The sequence below is a fragment of the Pantherophis guttatus genome, chromosome 2 (genome assembly GCF_059756535.1).
Source record: "Pantherophis guttatus breed Tessera chromosome 2, ASM5975653v1, whole genome shotgun sequence".
Lineage (NCBI taxonomy): Eukaryota > Metazoa > Chordata > Lepidosauria > Squamata > Colubridae > Pantherophis > Pantherophis guttatus.
In genome coordinates, this window is record NC_142064.1 from 77,837,601 (window position 1) to 77,857,391 (window position 19,791).

The 19,791-nt window shown below is 34.2% G+C and overlaps 1 protein-coding gene across 6 annotated transcripts in view; it reads right to left on the reverse strand.

The window, feature by feature from the left end:
- Positions 1-19,791, reverse strand: part of BNC2 (basonuclin zinc finger protein 2) — a 437,236-nt gene that overhangs the window by 286,319 nt on the left and 131,126 nt on the right. Inside the window, exons 1-2 of one of the 6 annotated variants that reach the window (XM_087886301.1) lie at positions 15,425-15,695; positions 14,481-14,708 (exon numbers count right to left, since the gene is read on the reverse strand). The exons of 1 other annotated variant lie outside the window; for it this stretch is intronic. In XM_087886301.1, the coding sequence (XP_087742427.1) occupies positions 14,481-14,708; positions 15,425-15,487 (291 nt within the window). In that variant the 5' untranslated portion in view covers positions 15,488-15,695. 4 more of the 6 variants (XM_034410487.3, XM_034410486.3, XM_034410484.3 and 1 more) reach the window with 4 other exon arrangements.

Sequence of the window (19,791 nt, forward strand, 5' to 3'; positions counted from 1 at the left end):
CCCAAGCACAATTACAAGGGGAATAAAAATTGGCTATATATCCTGCTTGGTGTCATTGGCAAGTGAGTAGATATGTCAATAAAACTTGTTGACAAGTCTACATACAATTTTATCTGCCACATGAATCCATAAGTTCACAGCTGGAGTTTGTATGGATTGTAATTCAGCAAAACAGCCGTAACTTCTGCTTAGCTATAGCCCCAGCTTTATTGATAAAATGGTGCCACAGAAGAAATGACATACATTAACAGATTTCAGATAGCACCAGCCTATGCCACATTTCCATCGTTCTCTAATGTAATATAATACTTGATATATTGATATATACAGTTTGGAAATTAATACATTTCATGTATTTCGTGTATTTAAATGTCCACATCTAAATATTATTTCAGTTTGCAGTAGACAGATGGATTGGAGGATCAGCTGAAAAAAATAGGAACTGTTTGAAATGAAGCTGAAGCATTTACAGGAATATGGACTGAAGATAACATAATACTGAGATAATCCCTACCAGTAAAGAATTGCAAATATTAGGGCCCAGAGAAATTTATATTGCCCAACAAACATGTAGGGCTCTCTCTTAATGGAGCTATACTGGCCATATTTTCTTTAAAAAAAAGTGATGGTGTGTGGATCTGAGAATTCTACAGGTAGTTCTCAATTTACAACCACAACTGAGCCCAAAATTTCTGTTGTTAAGTGAAACATTTGTTAAGTGAGTTTTACCCCATTTTACGACCTTTGCTGCCTTTCACTCATCCAATTTAATTTATTTATTTCTCCAGATAAATAAAGTTTTCTTAATTATTCATAGGACTTTGACCCAACTTGTCTTGCAACAAAAATTGAACTACTTTTGGATTTCCAGGGGAAACATAGGAAACTGAAGACATCGCCACAAAAGAAGTGATGATAACCACAGCAAATGCCACAGCAAATGCCAAAGGGCTGGTGAATACACTAGTTCTTTACAATCTCTCCCGATAGGATAGAACAGAAGATTGCACATATGTGCTCTGGACAGATGCTACTCACAAGGAAACTACAGGATAGCAGTTTTCTGCAGGTCTGACCATCAGCAGACGAAGGGATTATCTTGCTCACAATCACGACAGAGTCTTTTAAAGGACAGTAAATTCCCAAGCTGCGCTTTTGGAAATTATCTAAACTGTCTTAAAGCTATTAAAGATCGTTGGAATAACAAGTCTGAAAAGTTAACTTCAACCTTGAACAAATGAAAAATTAATTAGAAACAGCAAAAAACTAAAGAATTTAATCTAAGAAATTTACAAATGGATTAAGAGTCCAGTTAAATTTAGAATATTGATTTTTGCTGTAAGGTTTTACAATTAACTATAAAAAATAAATAGCTTCTGTGTGAACCAGGGTTATTTTGCCTATTTTGTTCATAACACAGATAAACAACTTTGCAATTTTAAAAATTGGATACTAGCACTGACTAGAAGGAAAATTACAAAGCAACTTTTGCTGTCAATTAACTGGGATTTACAAAATGGCCCATAACATTACAAATATTACAGAATAACTTTGAAGAATGGAGCCAGAAATTAGTAGCACAATCAGTAATGTTTGATTCTATGGACAGATTATATCCATATCAATGAGGTAATATCATGTGGACCAAATTTTGTTTGACAAGGCAGAGAAAATATTAAAAGTGAAACTAAAAATTAGAGGTAGACAGATTGTATATTACTGGATATACAGAAGATACTGAAGTTTTAAAAATATGATAAACCAAGAGAATAACCTGGAAAAGTTATTATTGAATCTACAGAACAGGTTTATTAAATCCATGAAGAAGGCTATGAGGTGAGATCAAGAAAAATTGAAGAAAAATTAAATCCTACAACAACTAACTACAGATTAAGACTGTAAGAAGTAAAAGGAAGCAATATAAAGTTTGTTTATTTTATCAAGATTAATATAATACATTCTGGCAATTCTTTATGGACTTACTGCCGACACCAGGATTAAAAAATTAATATTATATGGATTTGCTTATAGATAAGGGATGGGATTATGAGATGAAGTGATATCTGTAACCTTATAAAGTGAAGAGTTACTAAATTGTAATGAAGGTTGGAAGTTACTTTTTTATTCTTTTATTTTTTCTTATCTTTATTTTTCTTGCAATTTTTCTTTTTCACACTTTTTAAGTTTGGTTTTAATTAGTTTTTATTTTTGTAATCAAATCCTTAATAAAATTATATAAAAAACTTAATTACTTTTTTAAATGGAAAAAGATAATTTTCATTTCATATTTGAAACCAAAGATTCTTAGCTTTATTTTCTTACAAATAGGAAATGGAAAGAAAAGTTCATTGGCAAATTGAAAACAATCACTGCAATGAAATACTAAGTTGCATCCTTTTTGCAATAATTTACTGATATCATACCAAGAACAGATAGTATGCAAATGATCTTTATTTGTCAAAATCCAGTTGATTTTGGTTCACAGAATAAGAAAATAGATTAAAATTGACTAAGACAGTAATTTTATTGGATTTTGCAATTATCTATTAAATTATACCACCTATTTTTTCAAATGTATGCATAAAATAATGTATTTGCAAAATAATCCAAGAGAGTTTTGCATTACACTATCTGCCAAAGTGCACACAAATCACTTTTATGTCACAGAATTTTCTTTGCTTCATTCTTTAAATTACAATGACAGCCCCAAATATACTTCATAGCACCTTTGTTTTTACTGTATGAGATCCGTAGTTCATGACTTTTGTAGGCAATGAAAGTCATATTGCTCTTCTAATTGTAACCTCTGATTTGCAGAAACAGACATGTTAGCATGAGAAGAGGTGCTGGGTTGGTACTAAAACAAGCTATGCTACAAAAGATACCACATTCCAAATATAATGAAAAAGTAATTTATTTGGCTGTCTATGTTGCTATCTTCTAAGCAATTATTAGTTTTTCCTATAAAATGTAATCTACGTAAAAGTAAGCATAATTTGCTTGAAGTAATGAGGAAGTTAATTCTGAATTTCTACTAAGGAACAAAAAGGTAAAGTTTATTTGAAAATATGTTCTTACAATAAATACAGCTATGTCCAAACAGTGGGAATATTACTGCCCCATTTGTCAGACTCATTCATTCATTCATTCATTTATTCATTTATTCATTCATTCATCCATCAATTTATTCATTTATTATATATTTTATCCCTCTCCCCCTTCCCTTCTTCTTCCCCCTCTCCCTCCCTCCCTCTCTCTCCCTCCTTCCCTCCCTCCCCCTCCCCCTCTCCCTCTCCCTTTCCCTCTCTCTCTTCATCTCAAATAATGATTCTGGGCAGTTTATGTACTGAATAACTGCACATATTAAATATGCATACTTATGTGAGAATAAGCACCACTGAGGATAGTGGGATGTATTTCCAGTTCAACACTGTATTGTATCAGGGTGATATTTTATATTCCTTGTAGTAGCATATAACCAATTCAGGCTGATCCATGGTTAGACTCTAATCATTTTCATACCAGGTCAGTACTTAAGTGGGAGATCACTAAAAATATCTAAGGGCTATAGGCTATATGGGAAATTAAAAATAAAAAACAACCTAAAGACAATGGAAAACCACTTCTTTGCTGTTACAAAGAAAACTATGTGGAAGTATTTCTAATATGACCAGAAGTTCACCTCGGTTTGAAAGAGGCTTTATGTTTATTTGGAAAGAAAGTGGTTTATTTTTTTCCCACAGAAAGGTGGCATATAGTTTGCAAAATAAACTTCTAATATTTTAGCAATTATATTTCTCATTCATAGACAGAATTAAATATATAACATTAAAGAAATTGTGTTACTGATTGAATAGGTTGAATATCTAGTTTCCTAGGGCTTAAGAATGATTGAATGACAACATTACTTCCACGCTGATTTGAAGTCTTATGAGTGACTGAACATCCCTATAGCTAGTCACTGTAGACCATGTATAATGGCCATGCACACAGGAAAAAACCATGCCCTTAAACAACTTTTTAGACTGGAGGCTGAACATTCATGCAATAGATAAAATGTTGATAAGAATGAATCACCCATACTGTAGAAGTGTAACAGATTATTAATAGTGGATTAGTGTGGCTCTATTTTAATTCTAACAGAAACCTCTAAAGAAAACATAATAGTTTGAGATTCAATGCTTCCTATGCAATACATTCTTTAGAGAAGGGATGTCCAACCTTGGCAACTTTAAGGACTTGTGAACTTCAACTCCCAGAATTCCCCAGCCAGCATGACTGGTTAATTCCGGAAGTTCACAAGTCACAAAGTTTAAAGTTGCTAAAATTGGACGCCATTGGTATAACAGGTAAGCATATTAAACATTTTTTAAATCAAAAATTACAAGTATAAAGACAGAATAGAAGAGTGGAGAACTTAAATCAAGATACATTTTTTCAGAAATCAGTACTACTATATGGGTTTTTTTTAGCATGGGAGTTATGGCTATTTGAAAACAGCTATAGATCCAATCAGGTGGATCAATCAAAACCATTTCACCCATGATTTAGAATACAACTTATCTTTTCCAATGCATGCTACTTTTAATCAACTCGACAGGTGAGCAGGATCTTACCTTGAACAATTAGCATTTAAAATAAGTAACTGCAAGCCACTGCATTGTATATAAGCAATACCAATCTTAATAATTAACTGTGAATGATTTCAGACTTAAAGCCTAACTGAAAATCTAAATAAAAAAATACCCGGGGGATTGACTTAAGTGTGCACTTAAGAGTTTATCTAGACTAAACTGCTGTTTCTTTTCATTTTTTTTCCTTGTAACATCTAGATTAAACCTATAGAGTTGTGGAGGAATGCAAAGCAGATTTCATGTCATGTTTATCTAAAGAAATGCAGAATATCCTCCTCTCCATGGCTCTTTTCCTATTTAGTTTACCTTTGTTTGTTTTTTTTCTTTCCCACAGAAATCAATGTAACTTAACAATACTTTAATTCTCAATAGATCCCATCTAAAGTCAGCAAGGAGCCTTGAGTTCCAACTGGATTATATAGGAACGAACAGACCTTTGTTGTATACCTGCATCAGATTCAGGATTATATCCATGCCTAAGTCTTTTCATGTTTTCAATATGGTTTCAATTCAGACAAGTGCTGATATCCCCATAAAGTACAATGAAAATTTATCTAGGTATAACATGCTGACCCCAGTGAGGAAGGGCTTTTAATCTCCTCTTCTTCCTCACCCTTAATGCTGATCTGTAACTTTAAAATATACAAATAAAAAATATGTTTGCAACGTACCTGTTAAATATAACAAGGTCAATAAAATCAGGTTTTGCAGGAGTCACAAATGCAGAATGCCTTCCTGAATTCCTCCACTGAATAAAATCTCTCTACTTATAAAATGACAGTCAAATGCTGCCAGCTGCACCAGGCATGCTGACAATGGCAAGTGGTGTAGGGCATTATGGATGGGTAGAAATTTCACCACAGTGCCCCGTTTCTGATTATGAAGATTATGATTATGCCAAGAACAAACCACCTTTTTATATTTAGAAATACTTAGGACCAATTTTTTAAAAAAAAACAGAATTACACCGTTCCCTTTCAATGCAAAAATAATTAAATCCACACTAATTAAGCTTCTCAATTTAATATTAGTTTTGCTATTGCATAAAGCCAGCTGGAAGTAATTACTTTTTTTTCCACGTGTACTCTTCATTACTGATATTTTTTTCCCCCTGCAGACAACTAGTTCAGATGATCTTGGCAAATGTAAGTCTTGGCTCAATTGTCCTGGGAACAAAGAGCTATGATGTGCAACATTAATAAAGTTGACAAACTTTAAAGCTTTACTAAATATAAACAACAACAATAACAAAAATCCTACCAAGTATTCCAATCAAAGCCTGAGAATACTTCCTAGAAAAACGTAGCGAAACTCGCTACGAATAAATATGCATAAAATTATACTCTTACAGTTCTGTGATCTCTGTAAGATAATATGGAATACATACCTATAATATGGAATACATATCCATTTTTCCAGTTCCGGTAGAAATAATTTCCAATCAAATGTATCCATTTACCCACAAGTAATTTGTATATTAGGGCATTCAAATTCAATTGCACATATCTGCAGTAATACCCTACTAAACATGACAATTCTATATAAAGAAAGCAGAATAAATTTTATAATAAATTGTACCTGATTTTTGTCATTGTATTTGTTGTATTTTAGTGTCACAGAAAAATGTTTGGGCTAAAATTATTACTGGCCAGGTAGATTAGGAAGAAAATGGCCAGGTAGATTAGGAAGAAAATGCCACTTCTGGAAAGGACTGAAGTGCAGACTACTGTACTGCCTTTCCTCTAATATTCCATAAAGATTAGACCAAGCAGTCTACCAATATTAGACTCTGAGAAACCAAGTTACCTAATTCTACATTTTTATCTTGCCTCTCCTTATAGAGGCAAAATAAATGGACTTTCTGCCAATAGCTAAACTAGGGTGCCCGTATGAAAAATGCCAGGCACAGGTAGATTTTCAGTGGTTTGCCTACTGAGTGTCATTTTATCCACAGTTCAGCAGTTTTTCTCAACCTGATATCTGATTGGAAAAACTGAAACAAAACCAGGAAATCCATGACATCCACATGGCCTTATGGAATAATAAAGCATACATGAAGCTGTTTTCTTCCGTAATTTGACAGGTTTCTGATCTGCAACCCCCCATTATCCTGTTTAAAAGGTGAAAACTGCTCTCAGTGTATAATTGCAAATAGATTGAAATCTGATATGACAAAAGTGAAGAACCACAGAATAGGCCTGGTCCTTTAAAAACACTTGCCTGTATGTACGCAAAGGAATGGATAGCTTTCATGCAGATTTGATATTGTTCTTTACACTGTTTTCCCCATCTACTTTCTACAGACTTAAACTAGGAGTTTCATGTGATGTGATTGGAACATGAAAGCAATTGATTTTTATTCAAAAAATAGCTTTTGGCCACAAGTCCCTGTGTTTATAATTCATTTATTGAAGAAAATCCCTGATAAATTGCTGGTGCTAAAATATTTAAAAAATAAAAGCTGTCCTCTTTTTCATTTTTTTTCCTTCAGGTTTTATATAAGATGAACCGTATTCTGTTGTGACAGAAACAGCAAAAATATTCTTTTCGATGTCATATGGGAAAACAGCATGCATACTTAAGTTGCATTGGTTTTCATTAATGTTTCAGCATGATCTTATACAAGCTAGCACAGAGGCAAAGGCCAATAATTTCAGTGAAACTTACTATCAAGAAAGTGAACAGCATTATGCTGGCTTGCATTCATTTAAATTGCATTCCATGAAAAAATACATTTTACTGAAATAAATTTACAGGAGAATTAACATGCTGAAATTTACAAACATAGCAGTGTGCCACAGATAAATTCCCACATTAAATAAAGAGAATAAAATTATTCTGCACGTGACTCTTTTTCAGAAAATCATATCATTGTACCCTTTAAATGCTGTTTAGCCCCTCTAAATGCTGTTATATTTTTAAAATTATCACACATAAATGACATCTGAGAACATATGTGTTCCAAACAAATGAAAAGAATGTAATCCTTTGATAACAGTTTGTTCATAATGAATAAACCATTCCAACCATTTTATCTCTCAATTTTATCTAGTAAATCCCATTAATGGCTAAATCTGTGGGGGGCGGGGATCAAGGCTATTCAGAATAAGGAAAAAAAGAACACTAATATTGGACATTACAAAAATTCTAATATACACACAGAGAAGAAGTAACACAACACAGTATTTGACTTCCAGATTCTTTGTGGAATGGGTTTTATAGACGTAAGCAGTGCCAAATTAAGTTCACCTTCTCCAGAGTGTTTCTTTTCTTAAATTAAAATCCATTTTCCCTGCTACTTTTTCTCCCCCTGTAAGCACAGTGTTCGTTTAACTAGCACAGCTGTTTCTCTTCACTATATGGGCCATATGAGGGTACACAGAATCTGATATATTGTATGCCAATTCACAGTCATAAATGTAGTATAAGCAAGGAGTAACTTACCATTCCCCAAACCACAAGTAGTAGATGAAGGCGGTGACACAGAAGCTGTTTAATATGTTCTACGCTACACTGAAATAAGCTATAGTTCATTAATTAAGGCTATTCTGAATACCTCTAAAAGAGATATTTCCTTCAGATATTTCCTTTAGTTTTCATAGATTTTTATTCTCATGGGTTAGAAAAGAATCTGCCATGCCTATTTTTACAGAAAAAAACACAAAGGGTTTATCACCATTTTTTCTACTGAGCTTTCAGTAAATACCATTCTAACTAACAGAATCCGTTCTGTATATATCCATATTCTCAGGACTTTTAAAATGACATGTGTGAATTAAGCATTCTGGTATAATTATCTTGTGGACTGCAAATAATCAATTTCCACTGAAGTTAAAGCATAAGGAAAAACCCTATTCCAACTTGAATATTTTGATCTATCTCCTAATTCTTTTAAACCTCCAAATGCCCTAAATTCTGAAACTCTAAAATGTGACAATCTACTAGTCTATATGAATGAAAATTAACCTCACCATCAGCAAAATTGATGGTGAAAGGGAGGACAACCAAGAGGCTTTTATTTTGTTTGTTTCTAACTTATGACGCCAGCCTAGTATCAGTAAACCCAGTGTTCCTTTGCAATCGCTTACCATGTCACCATGACCTGGTAAATGTGAATTTTTTCACTATCACTACAATCCCTGCAATCCAGCCTCAGTTATAAAGGATTTTGTCCCAACATTTGAAGGATGCTTTACTCAGCAACTAATTATTTAGGGTTAAAAGTCAAGGCAAGCCATCCTTTAAGCAAGAGGTGCTGCTGTTATATCTTACTGTGTCTGCTATCTAACTCTTTTATTCTGCACAAAGTAGACCAGCTCACAAAATTAACTCTTTTAAATCTAGCACCTACAATTTACATTATACCATCACAATGATTTTTCTTTACGATCCAAGCTGTTCATTACGTCATCAAATTAGATGCCATGTGTATTCACTATTACTAGCTAAAGATAGCTTTAAAGTTACAAGAACAAAAAAATTACGGACTATGGTTAAAAGAAAATAAATACATTGGGCTGCGTATAAAACACAATTGTTTTTGCTTTCAACAACTGACAGTGTATTTCCCATGCACTCATCAAATAGACAACACTGAAAAAGGAAAATTATGCTTTCATGTCAGAGTGCGGCGTTCGGTCTGTCTGTCTGTCTGTCTGTCTGTCTGTCTGTCTGTCTATCTATCTATCTATCTATCTATCTATCTATCTATCTATCTATCTATCTTATATAGGATATTGGCATGCACATATAGCCTTGCATATATTAGGCAATTTATTTTCTAATCCATTATTTATTATTTATTATTTATATCCATTTTCCAGAGGAATAACCGTATTTGTCTTTTGCAGAAGAGTCTTCTAGCACCTTAGTATTTAAAATATTTCTTGAGAATATGTCTTCATAAAAACAATGTAACGGACAAACATAGCTGTTGATATTTTATGCACAGACACAACCATATGCAACATATTCACATACAAACATGTATATTCCTATATAAATAAGAAATGGAGAGATGGCATTGCATCCAAAGAGCTTTCAAATAAGAAAATGCATTATCTTTGGAATATGAATCTGTATATTATTTTGAACAGCACATGTATTTCATATTCTTTCTAATAAATGGATCTGCTTACCTCTAAACACTCATATTACAAAGAACATCAATATGCTAAGAGATAACACTTTCTGAAGGCCAAGCAAATCATACTACTTAGGACAACTTACCAGCAACAAATATCTTAAAACCAGCATTTAATTTTTCCAGAATGAACTGTACAACACTCACAAACACAGCCACATACAGTATTTATCTCCCAACAGATTTATTTTACCACTGATACATCTGAACAAATTAACAAGCAAAGCAAAATGATCCTTAACACATATGAAAAAAATATGAAAATGTCCCAACTGCTAATGTTTGCCATAAAATGGCCATCATTCATATCTTTGCTACAAGCTTCTCTTGTTAAGATGAGACTTACAAAAAGCCTCTTGAACCAAATGAACAGTGTTTTTTTTTCCCCCTTTACTGGAATGAATTGCTATTTTATTTTATTTTAAATATGAAGCTCAGAAAATTTGTAATACTTTTACAGGTAAAAAGATAATATTTTACTCTTGGACCATATAATTTGTAAGTAAATATAACTGTCTTTCTGATTTTAACTACTTTCTCATTAAAGGGTAACCAAATATTACACTAGCAGAATTACAACGGGGTGTTTTGCACTCAAATTGGAATCAAATATTCCTACTACATAGTATTTGAAAATCTAAACTTTTTCTGTGTAGAATATGTTGCGGCAAAATAAGGAAGCTTTCATAACCAACCTTTCCAATACATTCCAATTCTTCATTTTTTCCGACGAAAAGATGCATCCGTATTAATAGAAATATACAGATCTGATTTTAGTTTCCTCGTCTTACTTCTCATCTATCTATGAAATGATTGTTCCAGTAATAAAGTCATTGTGCTGATGAGAGAATTGAATCCACAATAGGAAAATTGTCACTTGTAATAATACTGGTGAGAAGCCAAATAAAGCAGCAGTACAAGATGTCAGATATTTGTGCTTTAATAAGATACAGTAACACAATGAAATTATGTCGCTAATTTTGTTGCAGCAGTAGATGAATTTAAAATTACTGTATAATGGCTCACAGATGAACAGACAACCCCAGTATTACTCTTAACTGGCTGAAAAGATATCTTCAAGAGTTTATCTCTTTTGGATTTGGAACAGGAGAGTAAAAAATGCTTTTACTCACTTCTGGCATTTTTTTTTTTTATCATTATTCATTACTGCTGTTTTTATATTATAGTCAAGTTCATTTAAAGTATTTTAGCATAGCCCTTAAGAGAAGCTGGAAGAAGGAAAATAACACCTTTTTGGGGATAAATGTAAAAAACTATTCAATCAGAAATAAAAGAAAAGGAAAAAGTATTCTGTTATTCAACCAATCAATAGGCATTATTTTTTTACTTTGAAACAGAACTGGGATGTATATGTTTCCATGTGTACATATACAAACGGCTTGGATTTAAATCTGGTCTCTGTCCAAATCAGTAAAGACCAGAAGTTAAAGGTGTCTGGACGCTGTCCACCTATCACTGATCAAAGTGACCTAAAGAAGAGCCTTTGAAAAAAAAGTTAAAATATATGTTCCTTGAAGTTATCTGCACTTATTTTTGTACACAGGACATTCCTTTCAAAGGATCTGCAGACCAGTTGGGTTTATGTCTTATTTTTTTAAAGGTACAAAAGTAGAACTGGTATAAGGTTAAATGTGCATTTTTAAAACTTTAGAAACAAGAAAGCTGTGAATCTCTAAAGCTAAATGTTCTAATATATCCCGTGAATAGCTCTCATAGCAAGAATGGTTTACCTCTATACATTCTTCTAAGACGTATAGCAAGTAAATGAAGATACTTGACAGAAGCACATATAAACTTACTTATATTTATGCAATTATTTCTTTCTAGTATATATATTCTGAAAAAAAAATATCTTAATATAAACTAAGAATTTTTACTGCTCTCCAAGTACCTGTTGGTTTTCTATCACAGTGCCACATATTTACTTCAAATTGCCTTTAAAAAATTTTGAAATCTCCTTCCAGGTAGGAATAAAATTTATTCTGTGCATTCTATACAAAATCTGTTTTATTAAACTATTCAAAAGTTTTATTTGCAGTGCATGTATCTATTTTATCAACAGCTTCTTCTAAGCTATCAATCACCGTCATACTAAATCAATCCTAGGGACAAGGGGGATGAATATGACCCACAGACAATATGACCCACATAGCAACAAAAAAGTTTATGGTTGAGGTTGTCAGAAATATGTTCAGATGCATAGCAGTTGCAATTGATCAGTTAAATACACTGGATACACAGAAATAGTATCTTGGAGAAGAATTAGAATTTTGAATACACCGTTACCCATGAAATGGAATCAATTAACTCTTTAAAAAAGAGCAGGAATAAAAAAAAAGAAAATCAAGATTCTTATATGCATTCAGGCAGACAACAGCATTCTAACCAACACTGGCACAAAAGCAAAACATACTTTTTAAAAAAATCCATACATTCAGCATTACCATTCAATGCTACTGTCTCTGCAAGTGTATTTCAGTGGAATGATCAACACTGAATACAGCATCTGCCATGCATTTAGTCATATACTATACATACTATTATTCCTTTTCCAACACAGTCTCAGGAAAATAAACATGACCATATGTGTCCAGTAATGAGGGGAAAAGGAGAAACAAATCTTTATGCTCAACAAAACTAACAACCCCCCAAATTAACAACTGAATAGTGGATAAACTCGCATTTTTCTATCAGTTATATTTGCCTGCTCATTTGCCTAGAGTAGTCTTCCTTTTACTTGTTGAACTCTGGAGCCTGACATCTACCACTTTCTATTATTCCAAAAACTATGAATGACTTTCACTACAAAAGTCAAACACTCAATGGGCAGTCTTACAAGAAGTATGTGGTTCAAGAGTAATTTACCTATATGGCTTTAGCTGGGTTAACTCTTGTGTTGCCAAAACAAGAGGGGAAAAATTACTACAACTATGAAAGTTCTAATAATATGAGGATATTAAAAAAGAATGACAGTTAGGTTAGGATGGATATATGACTAGAAAATGAATGAAAAACTAAGAGAGATGCAATAAACTAACATATAATGTACTGCATTAGTGTGTAGCATGTAATGTGAGAATTGTTCTTTTCATTTAGTCTCTGTAAAATATATGTTGCCTTTTTAGCTTAGGTTGATTATATTTCTGTACAGGAAGCTGGTATCACTTGTAATCAGGGTCCCTCTACAGGATAAATCTAAATATACTTTATTTAGAACACAGCCATCCTATGGAAAGTACATGTGATATTTAAACTCTGTACACAACTATTCTACGTTATAAACTATATTAGTTCGTAAAGATGTTTTCTTTTTCTTGACTTTCCAAAAGGTATCAGTATTTGCTTTTTTCTTTTCACTAAAATAACAAATTATGTCCCTTTTGCTGCAAGAGTGGTAAAGTGAGAGTCATATTCATGTCAATGGAATTCATTCATTAAAAAAAACTGACAATAAAAGACCTCTCTGAATAATAAAAACATAGCTTGCAACTTTTGATTGCTTCAGCTTCTTGAGTAAGGAGATGTGAAACAACTTTTCAAAAGAAGTAATTTAAAAAGAAAAAAAAACCTAAGAGGGAACAATTAGCATATGCTTTATATTTTTTTAAAAGTCTTCTTTACAAATCCTATTTTTTTCTTTAAGTGGGTTTACACTGAAATCTCACCCCCCTCACCTTCCCCCTCCTCCCGGCCGCCCTTTCAAACTCTGTGTGATTATTTCATGCAGTACATATTTTACAGAGAAGAAGCAAAAGAATTGCAAAAGAGAAGCCACGGAGTTCTGGGCCCCGTATCATTAAGAGTTTGGTACCAATACACCTACTAGCTCTGTGATTAATTATCCGTTACTACTGGTCTTGCAAGAGCATTTTAACTTTCCCCGTCCATACCAGCCTCTCTTAAATGCAGCCCCAGGTTAAAGAACTGCTCGAGGGATAACACACCAGGATACAACTCCAGAGAAACTGTCTTAAGAAAAAAGAGAGAGACAGCGAGAGAACAAGCAGCAGCTGGAACTGTTTCATCCAAGGACCCTCAGCTCTGTGCTAGCAGGAATTCCAACACAATCGCTTTGTCCTCTTTAGGATCCGGACACACTGTTTTCTTCCACCTGTACTCAATTAGACTGTTTTGCTTCCCCTCCCCAAGTTTAGAATTAGTTTTCATAAAGGGACTTACATATTCGGGGGAGGGGGGGTGGTAAAAAGGAAGAAAGGACTTTTGACTGTAATAGTGGGAGCTTTTTTAAAAAAAAAGTTTAAAAAGGAGGAAGAAAAGAAAAACGAGGAGGTTGGGATAAAGAAAAGAAGACAAAGGCAATAAACCAGGATAAATAATCTCACTGGAAAAGTTTGAGAAGGGAACTTGATTATTATTATTTTTAAAGCAGTATTAGGCTTCCTTATTTGCTTCTTTCTATTTTTTTTTTTTTTAGGAGCCCTTGAGGGATGCACCGAAGTCAACCCAGACATACCAAAGAGTAAGTTATGACATTACAGAAACTGTATACAGCAGCAGCACTGAAGTGAAAGGAACATAAAAATGCAAATGATAAAAAGGATGAAATGCAAATTTTTAAAAGAGACAAAAGTATGCACAAGCCAGCGACGACAGCAGCAGCAGCAGCAACAACAACAAAAGTAACCTTTCCACATGTGACAATGAAAAGGAAGCCTCCTTACCTGCTGGGACATTCTGAACAAGAGGTTAGTGTCAGCGTTCTGCCATGTCCCCATGAAACCCGACTCGGAGGTGGTTGCCGTCCTTGTTGTTCCGAACTGCATGGAGTTGTCACTGCAGGAGTCTCTTAAAGTCAAGCCTCTTGTCCTCTTTCGTTCTGTTTGTCTCTGAATGTCTCTGTCTCTCACATCCACTTCTGCCTCTTCTGACTGAAAAGTGAAGGTGGATTTTTTTGAGTCTCTTGGCAGCCAGTAGCAGGAGTGTGGTGGTGTTAAGCTAGCTGCGTTGTGCATTTCATCTGGGGAAGAGGGGCTTTGGGGAGGGGGCAAGAGCTTCTTTCGCACCTTCTGCACAGTTACCCCTATCATTTATGCATACCCTGTGACTCCCAAACCTCGCCTTGGCTTGGTTTTACAGCTGCCTGTCAGGTGTGCCTGATGCACTGAGGAGAGACCCAACCATCAGCTTCATACTCTCAGCCACTGGATGTCATTGGATAGCAGAGCAGAAGAGAGTCAACTGCACCGTTCCACTGTCAGGCTCCAAATGACATCTTGCATTAGCCCACTTCGGTCTTAACAAACACATGCACCTTCTCTAAGTCGCCTGCTGATCGGAGGAGAACAAGCCGTGGCCCTTTCCCTGTTTTCTTTTAACAATCCTGTCAAGAACAGCGTGTAATTGCTGACACTTCCCTGTTAAATGCAGACTGTAAACCTCCTAACAGAGAGGAGGGAAGAGGGCAAATCAAGCCCTCACGCGCGTACAGACAATAAGCATGCAGAATGCCGCACAAAGTTGATGTGACTTTAATGTAAATACACACATATACTGGCACACACCTATTAAAGACCGAAACGGATGTCACAGCTACTTTGCAATCATCCCAGCCCAAATTCCTCAACAACAACAACAAAAGCTCTTACCAAAAAAGAAGGGGGAGGTGGAAATAAGATAGTCTTAAAATTCTTTTAAATATAAAACTAGAACAATTACATATATGTTTCATCTCTCACAGCTTTCTTCTCTCCCTCTCCTGTTAACTGCCTAAATGCCTTCAGGAGCCAAAGTCAGAGGAAAAGAAGTGTCTCCCTTCTTTTCTGTAAAGATTAAACGTCTCTTTCTTTCTTTTGTCCTATTTAAACTTTACAGATGAAGACTGTATAACAGCCTTTAACAACCTAAAGGAAAAGGAAAAGAAGACAGGAGGAGCAAAACAGTTTCATCCCAGGGAAAAAAAAGACATATTTCTATTAAGATAAACTAGTGTTTATGAGAGATCACGAGAAGTCAAAAAGCCACTGGTATCAACAACTTTTTAAAATCATCTGTATTTAGGAGAACACATAGTATTTTCCCATTGATGATATGTAGTTTGCTGTCCTATGAGGAAAAGCTGGAAGGAGGGGCACGGAGGAGAGAGAGAAACAGAAAGAGAGAGAGAGAGAGGGAGGGAGGGAGGGAGGGAGGGAGGGAGGGAGAATACCTACATAGAGTACACAAATACGGCAACTTTAAAAAAGAAATGTAAAGCAAAATTCATGCTCCCTGATAAAATCAACTTGCATTAAAAAAAAAAAAGAGGAATCTTGCTTGTCTCAACTGAATGTGTAAGGAACATTCATCTTCTAATAACGTCTGCAATTTAAGAGGACAAAGGTACCACTCCTGCAGTTTTTTCCTTAACTAAAGAACAATAATAAACCTTATCCTCCTCAAAAGCAACAAAAGGATCACGAGAAAGCTTCAATGGCAGCCTGGTGTCATTAGAGCACAATGAGAAAAGATGAGGAAGTGTGCACTATGTTGACACAAATGTGTCTTCCTCTTTAGATCCTGGCATCTCCTGAAAGCTTTTCTGTTAAAACTTCCCTCCAGTTCACCGCCATTAAGCACACAAAAGTCTCAAAAGCTGCAAATTCAATATCTTAGCAGCAGAAATGAGAACTCAAAGAACTGTTGCCTTAAAATATATTAAGTCCACCTGCAGTCAAGAAAAATATTCTTGTTGCGTGGAATGGGGATGGGGGTGCAAAAAAAACCCAAACAAACAACCAAAAACAAACCGAACAAACCATGTGAGGCAATTGTGCCAACAGTGGCTGTACCTTTATAGCTAACTATTACCCACTTAAACTCCTTCTCAAATTTGCTAGCCTCTTGCTTTCTGAAGTGGCACTCAGACCCTTAGTCAAGCTGCCTGTTCAGCTCCTGACCTTCCGACTAATGGCTGTTATTTGTGGGAGGCTTAAGGACAATGTCAATAGCCAGCTCCCCGGTTCTGCATCTCCTACGCAGTGTCTTTCTTTCCCTCCTGTCCTGCAGTCCTCCCCACTCCCGGGGAGAGAGATGGGGGGGGAGGAAGGAGGAGGGAGCAAAAACCCACGCACACAAAATCAACTGGCATGCAGCAGCAAGCACCTGCAGTAATAGACTCTTTTATTAAAACTGTTATTCTGCAAGACTTGAAAATCCCAGTGGACTGGGCCATGTCAAAGCCGATATAATTAACTAGAGGCTCAGCAACGGATCAATTACCAGACAAGCAAGTGATAGTGAAATCAATGAAAGATCATCAGCCACATTATCAGTGTTGCAACTCATTAGGATAAAACTGAGAAATGTGCTCAAAGCCAGCCCAAGCAAGGTGGCATTACAAAACAAAGGGCTAATTTAGAGACCCTGCTGTGAACAATCTGTAACAGAATTAGCCTTTTTCCCCCCTAAACGGCACAGCTCTGTAACTAAATGTGACAGTCAGAGAGAAGCAGTTTATTAAGACACCAACTCCAAGTTTATTTAGTTCATAAACTCTCTCCTAGAAAATCAATACAGTCTGCACAGGGTTATTAGGCTGACTAGCTAATACATCCAAATCTTTTCTTCCCAAGCAGCATCTAACAGAGAGAAGAAAAATTCTCAACAATTGCAGGGGATGGCACAGAAAAAAAACTTACCCTACAAAAGCCACGTCATGGCATACAGCAGTTATACACAGTCCAGAAAGGGACTGCTGAGATCACACCGAGGAAGCTAACAAAACAGCATGTTACAGCTTCCTCACCACTAACTACATTTAATGCTATTAAATAAATAATTGTTCTAATTAGGTATGTTAAGAATTAAGAAGTAAACCAACACATGCCAGTTGTCTCCAGTTCAAAGTATAAGACACCAATCATTACAGGAATAACAAAAATCCTTACAATAGTAAAACACACAAAAATTACATTAAGGATTCTCTGCTGAAGCTGATGACCTTATCCACGCATGTAACTGAGAGTGACACCATTTGGATAAAACAAGATATATACATTCATATCGCACCACCCTATAGTATTTTTTTAAAACTTAGAACCTTATCTGAAAACTGTTCAGCATGAATGGATGGCGAGATGTAAGAATTGTACAAAAATGTATTTCACCGCATGCGTATATAGTGAACATATTTTAGGATGCCTAAGGCGCTGACATAAATACAGCAAAATATACTAATGTGGCAACCCATATTTAGTTGTATGGTTTTTCATAGAAATAATAGACTTCTCAATAGACATCTTGTACTACTTGAAATGCCCTTAACATAATTAAAAATGACTCGTTAATTTGCTCTATAATAATATTCTTTATATTCAATCTCCAATGTTAATATTTCCCTTTGAAATTAATTATTTTTTTCCCTTGGTGCAAAGAAATTGTTACGATATTTTTTTAAAAAAAAATATTGTCTCATAAATATAAGTACCTCACCTGACATTGATACATTTTTGGTTACACTTCAATAATCATAAACACTACAAATTTACTATTATCATAGTTTTTTGAATTGAGCCACCATAGGTCATGTTTCAAAAAAATTATCTTGAGCAAACATTTAATAGATTTCTACTATCTAAACTAGCTCTGTTCTCCAGGGTCAATATTTTGCAGTCTTTAAATATATTGTAAAATGAAAGAATTATCATAACATTTTTTCATGATAGGATTGCTGCTTAATGAATGATAGTCTTCCAGGTATATAAGAAAGAGAGTAACATAATTCCCTGAATACAATATTATTTTGATATCAGTTTTAATTTTAAGAAGAACAATACCTCTGTATTTCCACAATTAGGTGATTGCTACTTTATATGCCTTATATTCAATGCATATTGTACTTTAACTTTTCTAAATTTTTGGTCAATTATTTATTCATCTTTATTGTAACATTATTATGTTTAGTTAATTAGAAATTGCACATATTTAAAAATAAAAAAAATGTCCTTGTGCCTCACTTATTTTATTCATAGTTATCTCTATCAATAGAAGCAACATGAATTATCTTTAAGGATCAACAGCATATACAAATCTTTACATTTTTATTTTCATATAATTCAGATTTTAATTAGGAAAACAAACATAGATTTTTAATCACTTTGATGTATATGCACTGTACATACACATTCAAAATTTGCATTTTAGTTACTATGAGCATACAAGATTGAGGGGAAAGAATGCAATTGATTCTCTAATCACAAGAAATAATGGTTTTCACACCCTATAAAGATTGCTATAAGCATTAATTCCCACAATTGTTTACCTCTTGTACTGAGGTTTACAATATTTGTTTTCCTAATTTGTATATATTTACTATACATATAGAAAGTTTTGTTAAAGAAGAAAACATGTTTAGGTAGGTTTGCACAAAATTGCAAAATGAACCTTTCATTTGAATGCCAGGGAATGGAAATCTAGTGCAGAGTCAAGAACCCTCCCAAAATATTATTCCTATCCATGGAGAAGCAAAGAAGAAATAAAAATATGTTGAAGAGTTCCCTGAGGTCAATCGAATGCATGCAGATATACCATCTGATTAGGAGCATATATATATATGCTATAAAATTAGGAGCATATATATATATATATATAAAAGAAGCTTTGGCTTCTCTTACTCATGTACTTCAAAGTGAAGATTCTTCCATAACAGAAAGCCAAATTTAGTATACTTCAAAAAAAATGCTTTATATAAAAAAAGTTATATCAGAGGAACATTTAGCAGTACAAAAAAAAAAAGAAGAAGAAAAATCCTACCATGGAAGTCATGCTATCTCCATTTTTTTTTACACATTCATCAGCAAAACTTTTTGACTTTTAAGCTAACTTGCTGACTTTAATCTAGTGGGTGTTGCTATTTATCTTAAAAACACATCAATAAGTTGAGTTTCAATGTACTGATTATTTCGCTATTTTTTAAAAAATGTATATTTCATGATCTTGAATGCCTGTTTTGTAAAAAGAGAGCAATAAATAATAAAGAAAGGAAAGATAAAGAAA